General features: G+C 41.2%; 1 protein-coding gene across 8 annotated transcripts in view; it reads left to right on the forward strand.

Annotated features, from left to right (window-relative positions):
* The window catches only part of ANO6 (anoctamin 6), a 187,899-nt gene that overhangs the window by 14,478 nt on the left and 150,905 nt on the right, over nt 1-22,516 (forward strand). Inside the window, exon 1 of one of the 8 annotated variants that reach the window (XM_070621110.1) lies at nt 2,623-3,409. The exons of the other annotated variants lie outside the window; for them this stretch is intronic. Within the exon in view, the coding sequence (XP_070477211.1) occupies nt 3,367-3,409 (43 nt within the window). The 5' untranslated portion in view covers nt 2,623-3,366. Of the gene's footprint in view, nt 1-2,622; nt 3,410-22,516 lie in introns of those variants that run through there. 8 annotated transcript variants of the gene reach the window in all.

The raw sequence follows: 22,516 nt of genomic DNA on the forward strand, positions 1-22,516 counted from the left end.
AATAATGTGGCCTTAGACCATAAGCTTTAAAAAGCGAGTCTGGGAGAAGGCTCAAGATATGTATGTTAGAGGGGCTGGCCCCGTGGCCGAGCGGTTAAGTTTGTGCGCTCCGCTGCAGGCGGCCCAGTGTTTCGTTGGTTCGAATCCTGGGCGCGGACATGACACTGCTCATCAAACCACGCTGAGGCAGCATCCCACGTGCCACAACTAGAAGGACCCACAACAAAGAATATACAACTATGTACCGGGGGGCTTTGGGGAGAAAAAGGAAAAAATAAAATCTTAAAAAGAAAAAAAAAAAAAAGATATGTATGTTAGATTACCATGTAAAACACCACAAATGTTTTCAGGCTCCCAATTCCAGTTGTACTGGGCGAATCCTCCAGGTGGAAGCTTTGTTTATACTGATTTCTATAGCTGTTCATGCACCTTGCGAAGGTGAGCAAGTAGCATTGTTGTTGTATGGTCTTATGCCCCTTTATTCCTGGGGAGGTTGGCTGAAATATTAGTGCTGGGTTGGAAAGCAACAAAAGTTGACAGGTACTCCCAGTTCCCTTATTCTTCCTTTGTAGCTCAATTTAGCATAATCTTCTCCCTAAATGAAGTTAAAGGAACTGAGAGGTTAGGTCTAAGCAATTCTGTAGCTTTCCTGAGTTGACAAAGGAAGAGAAAAAAGAGATGCAGCGGGTCCATCTGTTTGCCGCACTCCACCTTTTTCTCTCCTGACTAGAAAGGGGTGGGGAGCTAGCAAAGAGGCCCTTTCCTGAATTCTCGGCCAGGACCGGGTTCTCTCATCTTCCTGCCCTGAATGGTGGCAGGGTGTGACTCATTCCTGTCCGGAAGTGACTGACTTTGGCTCGGAGTCATCACCAGGTCCCTGAAGGCTGAATCAGAATTTGACTGAGGGTGGAAAAGCCCCACCGGGACACTGATGTGCTCCCTCGAGGTTTTTCCCCTTGAGAAATCCTAGTACTAGAGAATCGCTCTGTAGAATTCTTTTCCTGTGAATACCCAAAGTACCCTGGTAATAGGGTAAGATGATGCAAATTATAACTTGTTTTGTTTTCACTGGATAAGGCAGAAAGAAATGGATGCAAATTCTGTTTTCATTTGCTATGCAAAAATCTGGTTACTTCCTCTGTCAGGATCTTTCGTACATGACTGAAATCTAGCAGATAATATGACTATATTATTAAGAGTATTGTTATATCCATTGCATCTAATCCCTTCCAGATTGGGACTGTTTTCTTCATAAGTGCCATTGAGATTAAGCGTGAGAGATCCTACCATTAACCCTTTGCAATGCTTTTATCTGTTGTTTGAGCATAGTGATGTTTATTTAGTCCAGTGGTATTTTTTAACATTTAAAAGACGTATTTTACATACAGTAAAATGCACAGTTAACTGTTCAGTTTGGTAAGTTTTGACGGTTGTAGCACTACCACCCAAAACAAGATAAGGACATTTCCATCATCCTTTCAAGTCAGGCCTCTCCCCCTAATCCAGGCGAACACTTAATGACTTCTACGACCATAAGTCGGTTTCTCCTGTTCTGGAAGTTCATATAAATGGAATCATATAGGATGCAATCTTTTCTGTGTCTGGCTTCTTTCACTTAGCATAATATTTTTAGAAATTCCATTCATGTTATTGTGGGTATCAGTAGTTGTCCAGTATATTTTAACTATAAGAATATCTGGAAAAATATTTTGAATTAAATCTTGAAGTTTTACATCTCTGAGAAGGAGCAAACTAACAATACTTAACCTTTTAATTCTGTTTTTTACTTTAAAGTATTTTCTGGTCTTGGTTATTTTTGTAATCCCTTTCGCAGCTCACACAATGCCTTGCCTATAGTAAGAATTTAGCAGATATTAAGTTGGAATATGTGAGGAAAGTGAACGCACATCTCATTTGATGGAAATTCAAGTTTTAATTGTGCTGCTGTGACTGTGAAACCAAACTGCACATTCCTTCTGGGCGTTGGTCGACTGACGGTTTCCCAGAGGAGTGTCGTTCGCGTCCAGAGTGGACTGTTTATGGATGCCTTCCTTCAGGGTAAACAGTTCAAGTGTAATAATTCATTTTTCCAAAAGGTCACCTCTTATTGATGTTTTTTACTGGTAAAAATATTCTAAACAGATATTATTAGCCTCAGGTGGTAACCGAAGAGCTCTGAGAATAGAAAAGGAAAAGTTGACCTATCCAAAATGAAGGCGTGCCTCAATGTTGGTGCGAGATATTAGAAGCAAAATATTTGTTCAAGCACATGTGTTCCAAGTTCCCAGAGAAGTTATTGACGCTGACGTTGGTTTCCCTTAGGGATGACTCATGATTTCTTGAGTCTGGTTTCCACTGTTAGTCATCCTCACTGCTAGGTTAAAGCAGGCCTTGGATTCCAGCCTTTACAGACCCCTGTCCCCACCCCCGTGACTCTTACCTCCTGACTCAGTTGCACCAAGGGCTCTGGAACCAATTCTGATTCCAACCATGAAGGATTTTAAAATTCAGCATTTAGTATCAGTCCAGCATTAACCTTGTGTTTCAGTTTTGACGATTTGACTTTTTTTTTTTGAGGAAGATTAGCCCTGAGCTAACAGCTGCTGCCAGTCCTCCTTTTTTTTCTTTTTTGGCCCTGAGCTAACATCCATGCCCATCTTCCTTTACTTTTGTATGTGGGACGCCTGCCACAGCGTGGCTTGATAAGCAGTGCAGAGGTCCGCACCTGGGATCTGAACCGGCAAACCCCGGGCCACTGAAGCAGAACATACAAACTTAACCGCTGTGCTGCCTGGCCAGCCCCTTGGCTTTCTTTTGCCTCAACTCTCGTCTCAGAAACATGCCTAGGACCCCAGTCTCTTTAGTTCTTCAGGTCCTGGCTTACTCTTGTCACTGTCTCCTGATTGCTCTCATGCCCTTGAAATCAAGCCCGTCCTCCCACTGTGTGGTGCTACCTGCCCCCTGCCTATTAGCAGACCCTGATGATGGCCTGCCTGCGTCCCCAGATTGAATAACAAGAGCTGTACCTCTGTTCCCTTCTTTAGCTGGTGTACCAGTGGTACCGCAAATCGTGGGCCCTATACTGTGGTCACTTCATTAGTCATGCCGTGCCGGCTGCCGTGAGTGGGGCTGTGAGTAAGAGTTGGCTACAGTTACCCGCAGTAGGAGATAGGAGACTTAGCTTCAGCCTGGCACCTAAGAAAGATCCAGTGTTTACTGGAATGTGGGAAAACCACCTCCTGGGCATAGCAGAAATCAGTGCCTGGCAGTAAACAGTTCTATTCAAAAGCAGTTCCTGATGCTGAGGAATGACCTAGTTGAGCAGCAGGATATCTGAGCAGAGCTAGCACTCAGCAAGGAGCGCTGATGGCTGTACGCCACCCCTCCCCATTCTTCATATGGAAAACAGGTATTTTCCTCAGTCTTGTGCATACAGCTTTCAGAAAAGTCTCCTAGTCAAAAAGATGTGCTGGGAATCCAAAGAGTTGAGAACCACTCTTGGCTTGTTCCTTCCCTCCCTGATGCTTGTGGTGTTCCTGAACCAACGTGCCTGTTTGTCTCCGCGGTGCTGGGTCACCACATCCTCTCAGGTGGCTTCCTCCCGGCTGCTGCCCGCACTGGGTTTATTCCCTGGCACTTGACCCGCTGTGGAGGCAGGCCTCATTCCTCCCAGGCAGCCTCCAGAGCCTCAGCCTGGATCTTTCCTGGGCCAGGCTGACCGTCTTTGGAAATGAAAGAGGCTGTATGTGAAGGGAAGAAGGATCTCGTCTGCCTTAGGTGAGGGAAATTAGCAGAGAATACACACGCTAAACTGTCCTATGTTGCAACGGAACCTGGAAGACGTCTGGTTCAAATTTTAATTAAAAACAGATAAATTCTGTGAATAGCTAAACTGTAAGGTTTATTGTCAGACTTCCGATAGCACTAGTGTGTATTGCCATTCGTTTTATTAAGCTTCGTGAGCTCTCACATGAGAAGTTCAAAATGGACTGGGAAAGGTTTCCGTCTGAATTTTTTATTTTGTACAATAAAGTTACTGTGTTTCACATGCTGCTGAAAAAAGTTGATTGTGACTCCTGACTTTTAATCGGCAACTAGAATTTTCTACATATAATACTTGTAAAATATTAATATACTTTACCTATGACTTATGCTGTATATCGTGTTAATTGTGACTTTATTTGTCCACACATATTGAGAGATTATTTGGATAATAATATAATTGTGATAAATTGCTTTGTAGTTATTTGAAGTCTAAATGAGTTTATCGTACATAGGAGTCCCCTTGGCCATGCATTCTGAACTGTTAAAAGCACCGCTTTCTTAGTATTGTCTAGCCATGACAACCTGGAATAAAGCATTTAATTGTTCTGCATATCTCTCTCCTGATATGTAGAGCTTTGATTGAATTTGCTTGCTTTTTGGTCTTATGAGAGATGTTTATGGATAAATATTTTAGTGTCATTAATTACTGCAAATTAAATGGGAGAGATTCAGACGCAGTACAGATTGCCTTCTCATTTACAGCAAGTTACCTCCCAGAAATGTACACTAGGGAGAAATACTTAAATCGAAGTTCATTTTCTCGTAGGAATAGTATACAAAGGGAGATTGTACAAAGAGCCTTTTGTCCTGTATGTTATAGAAATAATTTACTAATGCTTTATTTAATCTAATATAAATGCTATGTAAGCCTTTCCCTGACGCTTAAATAATTGACTGGAGAGGGAAATATGGTAATAATATAAACTCCTATTTGATTTTGGATGACAGAATAGTAAAAGTTTCTGTTTATGTTCTTTGTGATTCCTGTCTTATTTTTATTGTAACCATTAGAAGGTGAGTGAATGAAAGCCTTCCCGGGTCGGTGGGATTCAGAATGGCTTTTTCAAGGAGAGTATCGTGGGGCCTGCCAGGTGGTTCAGTGGTTAAGTGCGCACATTCCGCTTCTGCAGGCCGGGGTTCGCCGGTTTGAATCCCGGGTGCAGACATGGCACCGCTTGGCAAGCCATGCTGTGGCAGGCGTCCCACATATAAAGTAGAGGAAGATGGGCATGGATGTTAGCTCAGGGCCAGTCTTCCTTGGCAAAACGAGGAGAATTGGCAGCAGCTGTTAGCTCAGGGCTAATCTTCCTCAAGAAAAAAAGAGTATCTATGAGACCTCTTTGAGGAGACTTGTGGGAGTTTCAGGCATAGTGGATGACGATTTTGAGAAACTGCCCAGGAAGTGGCTGCATTTTTGTTTTGCCCGAGCACTGGTACTACATGGGTTCTTGAGGTCTGTAGATCTCCATAGGTGAGCTTGGGGTTGGGAGAGTTCTTTAATCCCCTAAACCACAGGGGAAATGGGTTTATTTGCATATTTACAGGTCTCTGGCAAAGGGAATCCATAACTTTCATCAGATTCTTAAGGGCTCCTTGAACCCAAAGGACTGAATCGCCAGTTTAATAAAACTGCAGCAATTATGATACATAACTCAGGAGTTAAGGTTTGTCAGCTGCACAGGTCTGTAAAATTGTTAACCAACACTACTGCCTATTGAAACAGAAAATCTGTTTTCCTGTGCTGTCATCATCAGCTTCCACATGGACATTTCATAAGATCCACTTGCTTTAAAATGTGTGCACTACAGTGGATTCCCTTAGGTTGGGGAAAGATCAGAGAAGGCATAGAGAATGTTGTTGTTGTTCTTTATTTCTCGACTTTTGACTTCCTGGTTTTTTTGTTTTTTGTTTTTTTAATTTTTTCTTTTTCCTTTTTCTCCCCAAAGCCCCCCTGGTACATAGTTGTATATTCTTCGTTGTGGGTCCTTCTAGTTGTGGTATGTGGGACGCTGCCTCAGCGTGGTTTGATGAGCAGTGCCATGTCCACGCCCAGGATTCGAACCAACGAAACACTGGGCCGCCTGCAGTGGAGCGCGTGAACTTAACCACTCGGCCACGGGGCCAGCCCCTGACTTCCTGTTTTAATTAGGAATCTTTGGTTATAGGGAACAGAAAGCCAAATCAATGGCCTGGATAATAATGGGCATTTATTAGTGCAATAACAGAAACGTTGAGAGGTAGGTTTGTCTTGTAGCTAAGAGGCAGTGGTGGTTTCCCCCTTGTGAATCCCTTTTCACCACAGCATCCACAGGAAGAACAAGTTCTGGTAACTTCTCTTTCCTAGAAGTCCCAGCAAATAGCTCTGATAGGATCATATGCCCATCCCTGAAACACCATTGTGGACATGAGTTATAGGGTTGGTTAATCAGCCCTAGATGAGAGTGGAGTTACTTAAGCCACATACATGAAAATGGGGAATGTGTATATTTCTTTTGAACATTTGTATTATTACCTTCTAAAATGAAAGCTGCAGTGAAATAATCTGTCAGTTCAAGGTACTGAGATGTAATTTTTAATATCCATAATCGAATAGTTTTATGTTTGCTTTTCCTAATCCAAAAATTGGAGATAGATTTTTTTATTGCTCTGTCTTAAAAATGAAAAATTAAACCTGATGTTTTTGGGGGGGCTTTCATGAGAGCCCTCCTCTCTCTCCTTGGGTTGGTGGTGTTGGTGGCTCTTGATAGAAAAGATATTTCCTTGGCTTAATCTGCTTTTTCACTGTGTTACTGCAAATGTTGCTGAAATATCTCTCTAGTATGAAGCAGTAGAAAAGGCTCATCAGGAAGGGTTTTCTTTCTTTCTTTTTTTTTTTTTAAGATCTGTTGCCAATATTTTTTTTCCTCCTCCCCACAGCCCCCAATACATAGTTGTATATTCTGGTGGTGAATGCCTCTGGTTGTGCTATGTGGGATGCCGCCTCAGCATGGCCTGACGAGCGGTGCCATGTCTGCATCCAGGATCCGAGCCAGCGAAACCCTGGGCCGCCAAAGTGGAGTGCGAACATACGAGCTTAACTACTAGGCCACGGGCCGGCCCCAGGAGGGGTTTTCTGATGTTAGAATGACTGAATTAAAAGCTTTGCTACTTTCTGGTTGTGCCACCTTAAGTAGGTTGTTGAATCTCTGAGCCATTTTTTTTCTCATTATAAAGATAAAATGAGATAATATACTTAAAGGGCTTAGTACAGTGCCTAGGACTAGTAGCTATTTATATTAGCCAAATTATGCAAAGCTCATGATTTCAGATAAAATGATTATAATATGTACAAGAACTTAATTACAGGCATTCAGGAATGGGCCCATGGCTAATTACTGTGCGTATAGAATGAATCTGTTCATTGTAATTTTGCATGGATTCTCTTGGGTAGGACTCCAGAAATTAGATTGACATTTTAGTAGGAAAAAAAACAACCCAAGAAGATTATTAAGTTGACAGAAATAGCATATGGTACATTAATATTACTAATAAGCGTTACTTGTGTTACTGAGTTAGGTCTGAAAATATCAAGAGGGAAATTAGCTTACACTGAATTTCCAAGACTGTCTGAGGCTAAGTACACAGTACGTATTTAACTGATTTTATTCTTCGGGTGACTTTATTCTGTTTATACTGGGGCTCACTTCTCATAATATAATGGGAATAAACAAAAATGAGTATATTCCTTTACCTTCTGCAGTAAATAGTTCCGATCAGAATTGTTGAATCAGTGACATTCTTTGGAGCCAGTGAGTACAAGACTGAAACCTATTGAAAGTTTACTTTGTGGTTTTTGGTTTTCTTACACTTTCTAGTGTAATCCTTTTTGAGTTTTTTGGAATTTTTTTAACCGGGGTCAGTAGAGTGCCTGAAATATTTCTACACTTGGGAATTCAAGTCAAAATAAACATTGTGAGGAAAGAGAAATGGGGCTGAGGTTGTTGGACTTTGGGGAAAAAAAGAAAAAAAGCTGACCAGTAGCCTGTAATAATGTAGGGAGGCCAGTTGTGGGAATGGATATAGAGGGAATCCTAGTGGATTTAAGGAATTCACTCTTATAATTAAGCTAGTAGAATAGATTGTTAAACCCTTGATGAGGTCCAGGTATAGACTTTTCCCCAAGAATGTTTAAAACTAAACAAAGCAGTGATTGGTCTGATGGTTTTCAGAAAGCTACCTGGCCTCCACAGCTTAGCTTTTGAAGTCACAGCACCATTTCAATCATATTCGGTTAGAGGAAGCAGTCACAAGCCTGCCCAGATTCAAGGGGAGGAGACATAGCCTCTACTACCTAATGAGAGGTGTTTCCACGGATTAATGGCCATATTTTAAAGTTGCTGTGGTCCCATTCACCATATATGGTAAAGTTTGCTCCACTATGGTAAAACTTGCTGTTTTAAATTTAGCCTTCTCAAACTCTTGACAAGGCAGAAAAGCGTATGTCGTAGGAGAGAATGCCGCTGACCGAAATGAACACCCTGTTCTCCAGTCCTTCTTTCTTGCCCATTCTCCTGTAGTATTTGCTTATTCATTTAATTTTTTAAAATTATATTTTATTTGTTCAGCCTCCATCTTGGGGTCCCTGAACAACTGCTTAAGTTTTTTTAAATTATTATTTAATATAGATATTACTGAGATCTTGAAAAGCAGAGTTGGAGAGCATTTCCGTAGGCTTGACTTGGATGAAGTGCACAGGCCACTTCTTAACCTGTTCAATTCCAGTAAGTGGTGGCTTGAAGTGCCAGCTGCACCTGGCGGAGCACACAACAATCACAAAAAAATCATTTCAACAGTTGGAAAACGGAGAGTAATTTATGATTAAACAACCAAACTGCCTGGTTTGATGCATCATGTTTCCACAATTTGGAAGTTAAATGAAATACTTTGCATCCGTCTCTCCTGGAGACCTGTGTATATCCTGAATATAACAGGTGGGGTTGGAAAGAGTTCAGAGAAATCATTAAGCAAATATTTCAGGACAGTGATCAGAAAGCTCTAAACACAAATGTATCTGTATCCCAGAAGATGCTTAATCATTTTTTTAAAACTCTAGGTGATTTTTTAAAACTCTAGGTGTTTTTAGGGCCTGGCCTGGTGGCACAGTGGTTAAGTTCGCACATTCTGCTTCGGTGGCCCAGGGTTCACTGGTAGGGATCCCGGGTGCAGACCTAGGCACTGCTTGTCAAGCCATGCTGTGGCAGGCCTCCCACATATAAAGTGGAGGAAGATGGGCACTAATGTTAGCTCAGGGCCAGTCTTCCTCAGCAAAGAGAAGAGGATTGGCAGCAGATGTTAGCTCACGGCTAATCTTCCTCAAAAAAAAAAAAAAAATACTGTTTTTATTAGCTACAGTTTATAAGAAATGATGTCTCTCCATTGTTTCTTAGACAAGGGCACATGCGGAAATTCAGCTGACAATTAGTGTTCTCATTAAATACTTATTTCACCGCTGTGAAGGAGTTTTGTTACTCAGGCCCGTAAAGCTTAGTATTGTTGGAACACAAAATCAATCGTAAAGTGGTGCATTTGCACACAGGTTAGGAACAGCTTTCACAGTGGGCAGTTTACCCTCTATTAAGCCAAAACAATTCTCACATTTTTCTGAGACTCAAAGTTAACCGTAAGGAGGTAGTGGGGAAAATCAGCATTTATTTTATTAAAAAAAATGTATTTCATCTCATTACGTTTTATGTATATTGGTTTGGTTATTGATACACATAAATGTAAATATAAATTTTGGCTCTGAGGGGCAAGTTACACTAAGGGTATGATCTTTATAGTCTCTTTCTCTAAGTCAGCTTTGGAGATTTGTGGAAACCTTCACCCAACATGGACTTGTGATTCCTGACTCATTCGGGTGTCGATATATTTTAAAAGTTACCACTGTATTGTTCTTGCTTACTCTCTGCACATGCTCACATAATTAGCACTGTGTTATTAAAGGCTTATTGTGTCTACTTTTTAAACTGGCCACACTTCCTTGTTCTGTCAAAAAAATTTTTCTTTGGTTTGTTGATAGTGAGATGTTCTGTGGACCAGCATAACATAAATCAAGGTCTTTACAGGGAGTAGGGAGCATAATTCTGGCTATTTAATATCACATTTATTTATTGAGTAAGTATGACATTGTTAGTGGAAGAAAATGAGAATAATACAGAGGAAGAACAAAAGTGATAGTGCCGAATAATGACTGTTAACATTCTGGTTTATATCAGGAGTGAAATAAAAAATATTTAGCAGCCACCAGCTAATCAGAATGGACTCCGTCCTTACACAACACGTGCTGTCTGGTTAAAATTGGTCCTGGATTGTATCTCTCTGGATATTTTCCCATTCATGCATAGACATGCCATATATTTTAAACAATTAGCTTTATTACCATGGGCCCTCATAAACTGTCTGGAATAGACTTTCGTAGGCTGATTCCAGCAATTTAATTTTATGTATGAGCAATAGAAGTCGAGTCCACAGGATTGAAAAATAAGATTATTTACTTGTTTATGAATTTACTTTTGACCTGGCTTGTTAAACATATAGTAATGGGAGATTTCCATTTGGTAAATGGAAGGTGATACGTACATCTTTTTCAAAGCAGAGCACATCTTAGGGAGAGAAGTGCAGCCTTACGGGTTATCTTTATTCTGCTCATTCCCACTGGGCTTTCCCATCTGAAGTCACTGGGAGTCCAGGGCTTGCTTCTCATCCCCTTCCAGGCCCCCTCCACCAATCAAGTTGCAGAGGAGAAAAAATAAAATTCAGAAATCCTTAAATATATAAAGTTATTCCTTGTTTGAAATAATTTATAAGAGGCACGGTGAAGCCATTAATAACAATGAAATGTGAAATTGGGGGCCATGAAGGAAGCACATGATTTAGAGAGTTTAACTGTTGCCTCTAAATCTGCACATGATTACAAGTTAGAAGATACACAGTATCATTAACGACTTGGCTTTAGATAGTTAACCTCTTACAACAGTAAAACATGAAAATGTCTAAGGTGTTTCGCTGAAGTTATCTGAATGCATTAGATTACTTTGAGTCAGATGTTATTTTAGTTATAGGTGGTCACCAGTGTCATAGTTGCATTATCTGTAAAACAAGAGGTTTGGACTAGATTATACCCAAGATTCCTCCCAGCTTACTGATTCCGTAGTTGTATATTAATAACGCCTATAATGAAGCAGTAATTTTTGGTTTATGCGTTAGATTTGCAAAAACTCTTTAGGACTCTCCGTGTAATAGTTCCAGAAAGTTCACCAGTCTTGTGGATAAGAAGGTTGATGGATGCTGGATGATACTGAAAGAGGAAGGCAGTGGGGAAAGACTTATGAGTTGACAGTTTGGAGAGCCAGGAGAAGGTTACTCCAAGATTCTGGAAACCCAGATTTGTAATACAGTTGTCCACATCTCCTGAAGATGGGCCGGGAAGTAGGGGGAAAGAGGAGGAGGGGATGTCGCTGTGGTGATTATTGTGTGGGAAGGCGGTACCTGCCAGATCATGGCTTTGGCCCAGTGAAGATTATTTTTCCTGCCGTGTTTTCGCACAGCTATCACATGTGGTCAAGGAGTCTAGGCCACAAAACTGTGCAATTGGATGTCTTGAATATATCTCCTTTGTTTTCCCTGTGATCTATGAGGAAATATTTAACTTGTTGGATTATTTATTTGTTTATGGCCCTAGTTCTGTACCTGTTGCTATCGTTTACTGAAAGCCTACCCAGGTCAGAGGCCAGCGTGAGAAGAGGAGCATCAGTGTGAGTCAGCATACCTCGTCCAGCCCTGTGTCTCCCCGTCACTAGCCTTTACCTGATAATTGTCTTTTCTATTTCCCCCAGAGCGTGCACAGATCTTACGTTTTAGTTATGGTATGCTGACAATATGCTATTATGTAAGTAACTGGTTATTAGTTAGACCTGAGTTGATTTTTGTTTCGTGGAAAGCCCACAAAGTACATGATAGTTATGATGATGATTATGATCATGATGATAAGAACATAGTAATAAACGAATCCTCACTGAGTATGTACTGTGTGCCGGGTGCTCTTCAAGTGCTTAACATTAATTCATTGACTCCTCACAACAACTTTGGTTGGTAGGTACTGTTATGATCCCATTTTTCCAGGTAAAGAAACACTAACTTGTCAAATGGCTGAGCTGGGAATTGAACTGAGGCCATGTGTCTCCAGAGTCCGTGTTCTTGAGCACTACACAGCACTCTCTCCCAGAAGACAGGGCTGCGTGGGGCTGGGCAAGTCTGTTGAAGGTATCATAGATGCTAACAACTGCTTGTGCTTATAGAACCAACTCTTGATTGTCACATTTTAAGTTTGTTTTTGGAAAATAATAATTACAGCTTAGTTTCAATAATTTGGGGTTTTTTTGTTTGGATACTCGAATATTAATCACACTTTGGTAGAGTGAACATAAAATGGTGGCATTTAACTTTTTTCACTAGATACGCATGTGATTAAATGAATTGTGGGAATTTCCCAAGATTACTAATACATAAGGTGAGACCTATCAGTTGAAAATGAAGTGAGAATATGCCTTATAGCCAATTTCTTCTATAAACAAACTCAATATATTTGAATGCATAAAAGCAAAGTTTCCTGGTTCTGTTATCTTATTTCATATATATATATATATTTTAGGAAGATTAGCCCTGAACTAACATCTCCTGCCAATCCTCCTCTTTTTGCTGAGGAGGACTGGCCCAGGGCTAACATCCGTGCCCATTTCCCTCTACTTTATATGTGGGACACCTACCACAGCATGGCTTGCCAAGTGGTGCCATGTCCGCACCCGGGATCCGAACCTGCAAACCCAGCCGCTGAAGTGGAATGTGTGAACTTTACTGCTGCGCCACCGGGCCGGCCCGATATTATATATTTTTGTCTGAATGCCAAAGCCATGAAATAATCACATTTTAAAGTAACCTTGATCAAGATTTGAGTCATCAAATTTTTAACTTCCTTGCATATTTTATAATTGAGAATAAGCTAGTTTTTTACATAAATTTGCCATATGTAAGTAAATGTCTCTTACATTGTAAACGCGAAAAAATTGTCACCATAGTTTTTGTATGTCCAGATGATCAAACTCCATCAAATTTCATTCCTGTTTGTGAGATTGTTTTTAATTTTATAGCGTCTTATTTTCTGTCATTTATCCATTTATCCCTTTCCTCTCTCCTTGCTTCCCCACTTTCATTGTTCTGGTATTTATTGTTTATCATCTTAGAAGCCCTTAATCTTGGTCGTCTTTGACTGCTTCGGGATTAGCCATCATTGCTGTATTCTCTCTCTTCGCTGGAATTCTTTCCTCCAATGGAAGCAGACATGTTGCTGGAGGAGGCCATAATGGACATTGCTCCTTGGATATTTTTCCTAAAGGAATCATCAGGGAATCATAGAATTCTCCTCAATTTGGGAATAATTGTTCCAAAGTCATTTTCATTTTGTTAAATTACAGTTTTATTAAATTATAGTCTCTACTAGTTTTGACTCCAAGTTCTGGGTGGTGATCAGGAGGGGAAATGATGGCTCCATCAGCTCCTCCTAGATGGGCGGATCATGCATCTCCTGGCGCAGGTCCCTCTACTGTAATCTTGAAGTGAGCGCATCTCTTCTTATGGTCAGGATGCAGTCAATTTGAGTGTGCATGTGTGTACACATACACATGTGTATGTACTGTTGATAAAGATGATAAAAGATGAATTCACAGTATTTTGCCTTTCTTGGCTTTATCAAACACCATCACAGTAATCGTTTCAGATTCTGGTTCTTTCCTAGCTTTCTAAGCCACATTTACCCGAAGCAGTGAAGGTAATTTGCTTTCATATCTGTGTGTCTGTTGATGCTTTGGTACCTTGGAAGAGCTAGTGTTTTCCATTTATTAGATTGTTATTACTGTTAATCATTACAAAATCTTCTTATTACTGCCCATATATAAATCAGGAAAAATAAATTTTATTTCTAGCATTCTAACGTGGTTAAAAAAATTCATGAATAGAGGAAACTTCTTATGCAAATGTAAGCAGCGGACAGAGAATAAATATGGGCACAAACTCTTGCTATTATAATCATCTTTTGACCTCTGCCACCCTTTGTATCGCTGAAGTAATGACTGTTTGATATTTATTATAAAGCATATTAAATTCCTTGATTAACTGAACCTTTCATTCCTCTTTTTTGTTTTATGTAGCAGTGAAAATAGATTGTTCTATTATCCTTCTTGCCAGGAAATTTATAAAATGTACAAAATTATTCATAAATGTATTTTAAACTGGAGATATATTAATGTATTACTGGGTGTACTGAGCAGAAAACATTTCTTTTCACATTTGAATGGCAGGCACATGATTATAAATTCACTTCCTACTGAATATTAATCATCAGCTCCATATGGCTGATGGATAAAGCTCTGAGAGGCAGCCAGGAGATGTAAATTCTTACCCTCATCATGGACTTTTTATGGAATTTTGTTTAATGTTTAAAATCGACTGAGTGGCCTTTGAATGATGAAAAAAAAATCATTCTTGCTGAGAAGTCCAAGGGCAGTATGGTCCCGATGGTTTTCCTTCCACTGCTGTCTTGGCTTCTGTGATGTGGGCCCTTTGGCCCTTCTCCTGCATCTGACGGTACCTTCTCGGTCCCCTGCTCCACTTAAACCACTGGTGTCGCTTAGACCGCCAACCTCAGTCCACTTCTGTTCTTGCTCTGCTGTACGTGTTTCCTGAGGGCATTCTCACTCACACTTGCAGTTTATAGGTTCTGGCCTTTTCTTGGACTTCAGATGCCCCTCCAGGCCATCTCCAGCAGAATGCAGCCCCCTCTGTGCTTTCTCCTTTCTCAATCACTCTGTTACCCCCACTCCACCTGCCTGTGACCTCCTCAGTCTGGTCTGACGCTGACTCCCCAGCACTTGGCAAGGAACCTGGCACACAGGAGGCACTCAGAATGCGTTCAGTGATTTAACGTTTGCAGTTGAACTTAATATCCCCCCTACACACTGAAAAATGCATCTCTCTCAATGAATGGCATCCCCCGTCCAGTCTTCCCTACCTCCTCACTCTCCTCACACCACCCTGCTGCTGCTTTTTCTCCACATCCAGTCCTTTAAATTCTGCCTTCTGAGTCCATGCCCTCCTTCCATCCCCAGTATCCCTGCCTGGGTCCTAGGCTTTAGTGTGTCTCCCCTGGACTGCGACCATATTCCTTAGTTTGCATTTCAGCCTTCCCATCTTGTCTTCTCAAATCCATCCTTCTTCATACTGTTGCCAGATTAAGAACCTGTCATCCTCCTGAACTTACAAGCCTTCAGTGAAGAAAACTGCAGACCTTACCAACACTGTAAAAAGATTGAACTAAATGCCAGAGGCATTTTCTGTGCTGCCTGTATGGAAAGACGACACAGTAAAGTGTTCATACTTTCCAGGTTTATTCTTTCAGTTTATTACAATGCTAATCAAGATCCCAAGGGAATTTCCTGAGAAAATTGCATAAAATGATTCACTTGTATAAATTAAATGAATGAGAATAAATAAGAAAAATTGAAGTGAAAGAGTATGGTCTTTGCCGTAAGAAAACTTGGTGTTGAATCTCCGCTCCACTACATAATAGCTGTGTGGTCTTGCACGGTTTCTCCTCACCCTTCGCAATGTCTTCCTCTTTTTTTTTTTTTTAATTCTTTAATTATTTTTTTATTATTTTTTTTTTAGGAAGATTAGCCCTGAGCTAACATCTGCCGGCAATCCTCCTCTTTTTGCTGGGGGAAGATCAGCCCTGAGCTAACAATCGTGCCCATCTTCCTCTACTTTATATGTGGGATGCCTGCCACAGCATGGCTTAACAAGTGGTGTGTAGGTCCACACCTGGGATCTGAACCAGCGAACCCCAGGCCGCTGAAGTGGAATGTGCGAACCTAACCGCTGTGCCACCGGGCCCCGATGTCTTCCTCTTTAAAATGGCATTACAATAGTAACTACCTCTAAGAATTGTTGTGAGGATTAAGTTGACATAATGACAGAATGCATGTTGTGCATTTAGCACAATGTCTGGTATCTAACGAATGCTTAATAACTGTTAGCAGAGTCAAAGTAACATGAAAATCGTAGTCACACACACATACGTGCATGTATGTGTAATAGGTAAAGATGAAAGAATTGTAATAGTAGTTGTCTCTATGTGGTGGGGTTATAAATTTGTTTTATTGTGTCGACGCAAATAATCGGTAACCAATCTGTGAATCAAAATTGGGGTGAGTTTATTATGAGCCAGAGTGAGGATTATAACCCACCAAGGCATTAGAAGGTGTTCTGAAGAAGCATGGGTTTCAGTATAGTCTTATGTCTTTTTCTAACAAGAATATACATTAAACACACTCAGGATACATTTTCATCAGAGTTTCAAAGAGCTGTTCAGTTTCAAATTAGCAGATCAACATGACCGAGATGTCAGGAAAGGGACTAATCCGGGTGTTACCAATAGGGCGTTACCGGTAGGTGTAGGAGGGGAGTATGTGTTCTAGAATATCTCGAGGGAGTGCATTCTTTACTTCAGTGGTTAAGCACTTGTACAATGTGTGTTTGATAGGCCGTAGGTCAGGTTGCTTAGTTCAAGCCGAATCAGTTTTGAACCTGAATGGTTACCTCATATAGCTCACTATGAAAATCTCTTGTCACTTGTTTGTGCCTTTTCTCCATTTTCTATAATTATCATTTATTACTTTTTAAGTAGGAAAGAAAAAAATAGTCTTTCAGTGACTTCTCGCCTTTACGCGATAAAATGCAAGCTCCCTTGCACCTCATTCAGTGCCCTTAACCTCATCCCTCTGTACTTTGGTCTCATCTCGTACAATTCCTGCCTACCGTTTTAAAGAGTCACCGGGAATCCTGAATTTCTTTATTCCTTGCACACACTGGTTCCTTCCTGCATGCCTTGCTGTCCCCTCTGCCTGTAATGTCCGCTCCTAAGGTTGTCTAGTTTATTGCTGCTCCTCCTCTGAAGATTTCGCTTAAAATCACTCATCAGGTTGAGCATTAAGATCCCTTTGTTAAAACGGTCCGATTTTGTGTCTATTTCCCTTAATGGAATGTTTTTCTCCAGAATAAGGACTTCTCTAGAAGCTGGAAATAAAAGATGATAAAGTTACAGTGCCTGCCCTCAGGCTTTTTCTAATCTAGCAGAAGGAAAAGGGCATGTGAATACATGAAGGTACTAAACATTGTAGGATCTCAGATACAAGTGCTTGCAGAGCGTAGGAGGACAGAAAGAAGGGCACAGTTGGTCCTTTTGGGGGGAGTGGGTGAATTAGGGTAAATGGTTCTGAATGTTTTCATTCAAGAGACGATGTGCTGCTGAACAGGTGTTTCCTGGGCAGATAACGTGGGGACGAGTGTTCCAGGCAGGGTGTGGGAGAATGGTCCAACCTTCAGAATGGTGACGAGTTGAATTTGAGGTGGCGTTGCCCTGGTGCATGGCACATGGTAGAAGCTCAAAAATATTCCGCCTAAACAGTATGCCCCCTCCTGGTGTCTGCATATGGGCTTCAGGGGTTTGTGAATCCCCAGAAATTGTATACAATATATATATATTTTTAACTTTTTATTGAGATTATGATAGTTTACAACCTCATGAAATTTCAGTTGTACCTTATTGTTTGTCAGTCGTGTTGTAGGTGCACCACTTCACCCTTTGTGCTCACCTCCCAACCCCTCTTTCCCCTGGTAACCAGTAATCTGTTCTCTTTGTCTACGTGTTTCACTTCCACTTATGAGTGGAGTCATACAGAGATTGTCCTTCTCTATCTGGCTTATTTCACTTAACATAATACCCTCAAGGTCTGTCCATGTTGTGAATGGGACGATTTTATCCTTTTTTATGGCTGAATAGTATTCCATTATATATATACACCATATCTTCTTTATCCAGTCATCAGTTGATGGGCACTTAGGTTGCTTCCATGTCTTGGCTATTGTAAATAATGCTGCAATGAACATAGGGGTGTATGGGACTTTTGGAATTGCTGATTTCAAGTTCTTTGGATAGATACCCAGTAGTGGGATGGCTGGGTCTTATGGTATTTCTATTTTTAATTTTCTGAGAAATCATCATACTGTTTTCGATAGTGGCTGTACCAGTTTGCATTCCCACCGACAGTGTGTATACAATATTTTATGTTTATTTGCTTCTAAGAATTGTTCTGGGGAGAGGATCCTTGCATTTCATCAGATGTCCCCAGAGTTGCATGGCCCATGAAAGGTTAAAAACCACTCTTTTGTCAGTTTGTCATTTCAATAGAAATGAGTGAGGTGAGAGGCAGAGGATAAAAAATGATTTGAAGATGAACAGTCCCTCGCTGCAGCTGGTGGGGTGCACCTGGGCATCGCATCCACAGGGCAGTTAGTCACCTGCTGGAGCCACTGAGGGCCTGGTCACAATGGGCCCTTCTGGTAATGGCTCCACACACGCTTGTCCAGCTCCTTTCAGCAAGCAGGCTCATTCCTGTCTCTTTGTTTGCTCCAGCTAAGCTGTTACAGTGTTCTTTCCCTGATAGTCAAAGCAGCTCTCCAGGGCAGGAAACATCATGGGGTTGAAAGACTGGGGAGAGAATGGAAGCATCATATGTTTTATTCTGAAAATAAAGTAAGGAGGTGAAGGTGTGAGGAGAGCAAGAAAGCAAATACAGCAACCAAAGCAATTCAGTGGCAGTGGTATTAAACGACTGCATGAAAAGTCTGCAACAGCATTAACCCTTCAGGGACACTGGGTCAGCTCATTCATTCCTCAGCGGCCGATAAAGAGATGTGTGAATTATCCAACTCTGAGAATCCTGCCCAAGCAGATCCAGTGTCCCCCTCCTCTGTCCCTCTGTGCAGCTGTAATAATACCTGTACATAACCTTTGTTCTAGAACGTATTGCACTGTGGTGTAATTGTTGATATTCTTTTCTTCCATAAGGCAGGACTGGCTCATTTTTGAATGCCCAGGATTTAGGGCGGGGCTCAGTACATGTGGGTTGAAAGAGTGAACTCGAGCTTTCTAGCCTGAGAGACGGTGGAGTTCGGAGTTGAGCCTGCACAAAGCAAACCCCATACAGCTGAAGATTTCCATTCTCCTTTGCCCAGGGAGGGACTGGAGTGAAAGAGCTAGTGAAGGGAGGGAGCAGATGGACTGCAGAGATAGGAGTTGCTCTGCTGAGTGGAGGGATTTGGTGCCGTGTTGAATCTGATGCGATCTCGGACACGATCAGCTTGCTACACAATTTGGTAACCAATAAGGCAAAGCGGAGGACAAAGGGTGTGGGAGCGGACGTGGAGGGCACTGTGGGTCACACTCGGATTCGTTTTAGGAACACACAAACACCCCAATCCGTTGCCCAAAGTCAAGTAACCTTCAGAAGCATAATGATTAGTTGTATCTATTTTTCAAAGCTCAACACTGGGATGCATGAATTAGGCTCCTGCTCAAAGGCATTCGAGGATCCCCAGCTAACAGAATGGGCGGGGGAAGCTTGCAGTGGGCTCAGAGGAGCCATAAAATAAAGACTTAACAATGGGAATGTTGCAGAAGAGAAGGGTGGTGTCATGATTTCAGGTGTATAAAATACTGCTCAGAAGATAATGATTAATCTTTTCCTTTTCCTGAGAAACAAAGAACAGGAAAATTGTTTGGAATGGTATCATGAGGGTTTCTGAATTGATGGGGTGAATTAGAAGATTGTTGCAAATATCTTCCTATACTTCTATCATATTAGTTTTATTAGTTATAGGTAGTTGGCCATTTTTAACATTCAAATCATTTACCCCGGTGCTTTCTCAGATTAGCCACACTTGGTGTACAGATGGAGAGGGAAGGAAACTAGTGATATTGATTGAGCATCTGACAGCAGGCTCTGGGTTTTCCTACATCTCTGATTTGCAGACATCCCATTTAATACCCACAGGGTAGGTATTATTATGTCCACTTATTTGTGGGGAAATTGAGGCCAGGGGCACTCGAGGACAAGCATAGGTGACAGTCCTAGGTCTATGTTATATGTTACTTCAGTCCTGAGTCTGTGTGACTCCAAAGGCCTTTCTTCCAATTTATCCGTAAATATGATGACTCTAACATTTACTGAGGCCGTCTGGATGCCTCATTCTCTCTGAAGCCTTCCTGACTGGCCCATCACGGGTCCTGAAAGCCTTCATCTCTGCCAACAGCTGTGTGTTTGATGCAGTTTGGCATTGCATGTACAAAACAACCATCTATTGCAGCTTCTTAGGCTGGACAAAGCATATTTTTGGAGCAGCAAATCTGTAATGTGTGCTCTCTGGCATAACAAAAGAAAAAAGAAGAAAAATACTTTTCAGTATAGTACTGATAAAATTTTGACTCAAATGGCATGCCTTTGGGCTGTCTTCACAGTGAAGGCCAGCACTGGTGGTGTGCAGTGTACAAGTACACCGAGGATCAGAGCAAGGTGAGTGATTCCCATCTAGGTTAAACTTGCTGGAACCAGACCTTCCTGTCCCTGATAGCTGCTGGGCTGTCTTTTTCTGATGGTAACCGTTATACTGGGCTGTTGTAGAAATTTTGGAAAACACTGAAAATGGCAAATAAAACAAAAATCACCTATCATGCTACTGCCCAAAGATAAACCAAACACAAATACCTTAGTGTGCTTCTTTCTAGCCTTTTAAAAATGCACATGTAATTTTGTATGGTTTAGACATACAGCCTCCTGCCTTTTCACTTAACTTGCCTAATAAGCATTCTCTAATATTTATTTGATTTTTTTACATTGTCATAAAATATGCATAATGTAATTTACCATTTTACCCATTTTCAGGTGTACAATTGAGTGGCTTTAAGTACATTCACCATGTGGTACAACCATCATCCCTATCTACCTCCAGACCTTTCTCATCAACAGTATTCCCTCTACTTTAAAATACTTCTCAAACCACATTTAATGGCTAAATAGTATTCTACCATATAGAATTTACTTGAAAGTGTTTTCTAGCAAACATTCAACAGATGCTTATTTTGTGCTTACTCTGAGATGGACTTGATGGCTAAGGTAGTGAAGAAAACGTGCTTTTTGCCCTCCAGGACCTTAAATCTGGTGGAGGAAACGGCCATAAGCGGGCAGTTTGAGTCCTGTAGAGGGTGGTAAGCACAGGGGCCATGGGAGCATATAGGAGAACTGAACTTGAGGTGTAATTTACATAATCATTCCTTGATTATTGCAGATCTAGTGTGTATCAGATATTTTGGGCTGTTCTAAATAATATTGAGATATTTGTTGCTATAAATATTCACATTTCAGATTATTTTATGAAGATTTTAAAAAGTGGAACTGTTGGACGACTCATTGTAACAGGGCAGTAAGAGGAGTTCTTTTAGAACGCTGGTTATTATTACTCACTGTGCTGCTCTCAAGGTTAGGAGCTGCCACCAGACATTTCCATTGCCTATTACTAACTTTTTATAAACGTGCATCTAACTTGCCTTTGGCAGGATTGTGTGAAGAGTTGGGGCTGAGACCTCAGTGTATCCAACTGGGAAGAGTTAGGGAGGGCAGAGGCAAGGGGATCGTGGCTGAGGTTGACGTTATGTCACAGCTAACATGCGAACTGTCCAGCTCTTTGTACTCATTTCAGAGGCCTTGGTCTGACTCATGCTTTAGGGCTGTGCTCCATGTGCGTGCTGACAGAGCTTGCTTGGCTCCCTTCTGTGAAATTCCAGACTCGTGAACTTGAAGTCCGTTGTGAAATAAAAGTAGCCTATAAAAAAAAACAGTATCTGTTTATCATCTTAACAGAAACTCCTCGTCTATTATCAGAGCTGGGAGAGACCTTTGGGTATCATATACTCTTCCCTGTTCTGACTACAGAGGAAGATTCTGAGGCTTCGAAAAGTCAAGCAGCGTTCTGAAGGAAGGCAGTTGGGGAGATGTAGAAGAGGACTGAAAGCTCGTGTCTCTTCGTTTATCTGGCGCTCATCCCATTGTCCGCCCCAAGTCGTCTTAGCCTTTGTTCTTCTCACAGGAATTGTTTTCTTCTTCCCACTTTTTAATTCCTGATTTTGTTCTCTGCTGTTTCCTTCAAAGATGTTATGCATTTTCAGCGTTAAATTCATATACATGCTGGCTGATGTCTATCGACAGTCATCATGGGGGTGATTTTGCGTGCTGGTGTGTTTGCAAGCTTTCTTCTGTGCTGGTCCTTAGCCTACTAATTTGACTGCTGACTGTCTCTCCATCTTGGCCTCATTGTTGATTGGAAAGTTTCTGTTGACTCTGGCAAATGTTACCAGTTGTCTTATTTTGCCCCCTCTGCTCCCTTTGTGTTAGTCCCTTTCGGTAGTTTTGTTGGATTTTGCTTTTTGTTAATTTTAAGAAGTAATACACGCTCCTGTGATGTGGTAAATGTGGGAACCTTGTCTTGGACCACAGAGTAAACAATTTTTAAATAGGTCATTCATGTTGAGAATAGGAATTAATAGGAATCAGCACAGATCTCTGCTGTGTTAATTTCATGATGGCTGATAGAAAATAAGGGTTAGTTGGTAAAGCTTTACCGTGAGTACACATGTATATATTTGTGTAAATGTGTGTATACTTTATGTGTAGTAACTCTTGCTTCTAAGGCCAAATTTATTTTCAGG

The sequence above is a fragment of the Equus przewalskii genome, chromosome 5 (genome assembly GCF_037783145.1).
Source record: "Equus przewalskii isolate Varuska chromosome 5, EquPr2, whole genome shotgun sequence".
NCBI classification, from domain to species: Eukaryota; Metazoa; Chordata; class Mammalia; order Perissodactyla; family Equidae; genus Equus; species Equus przewalskii.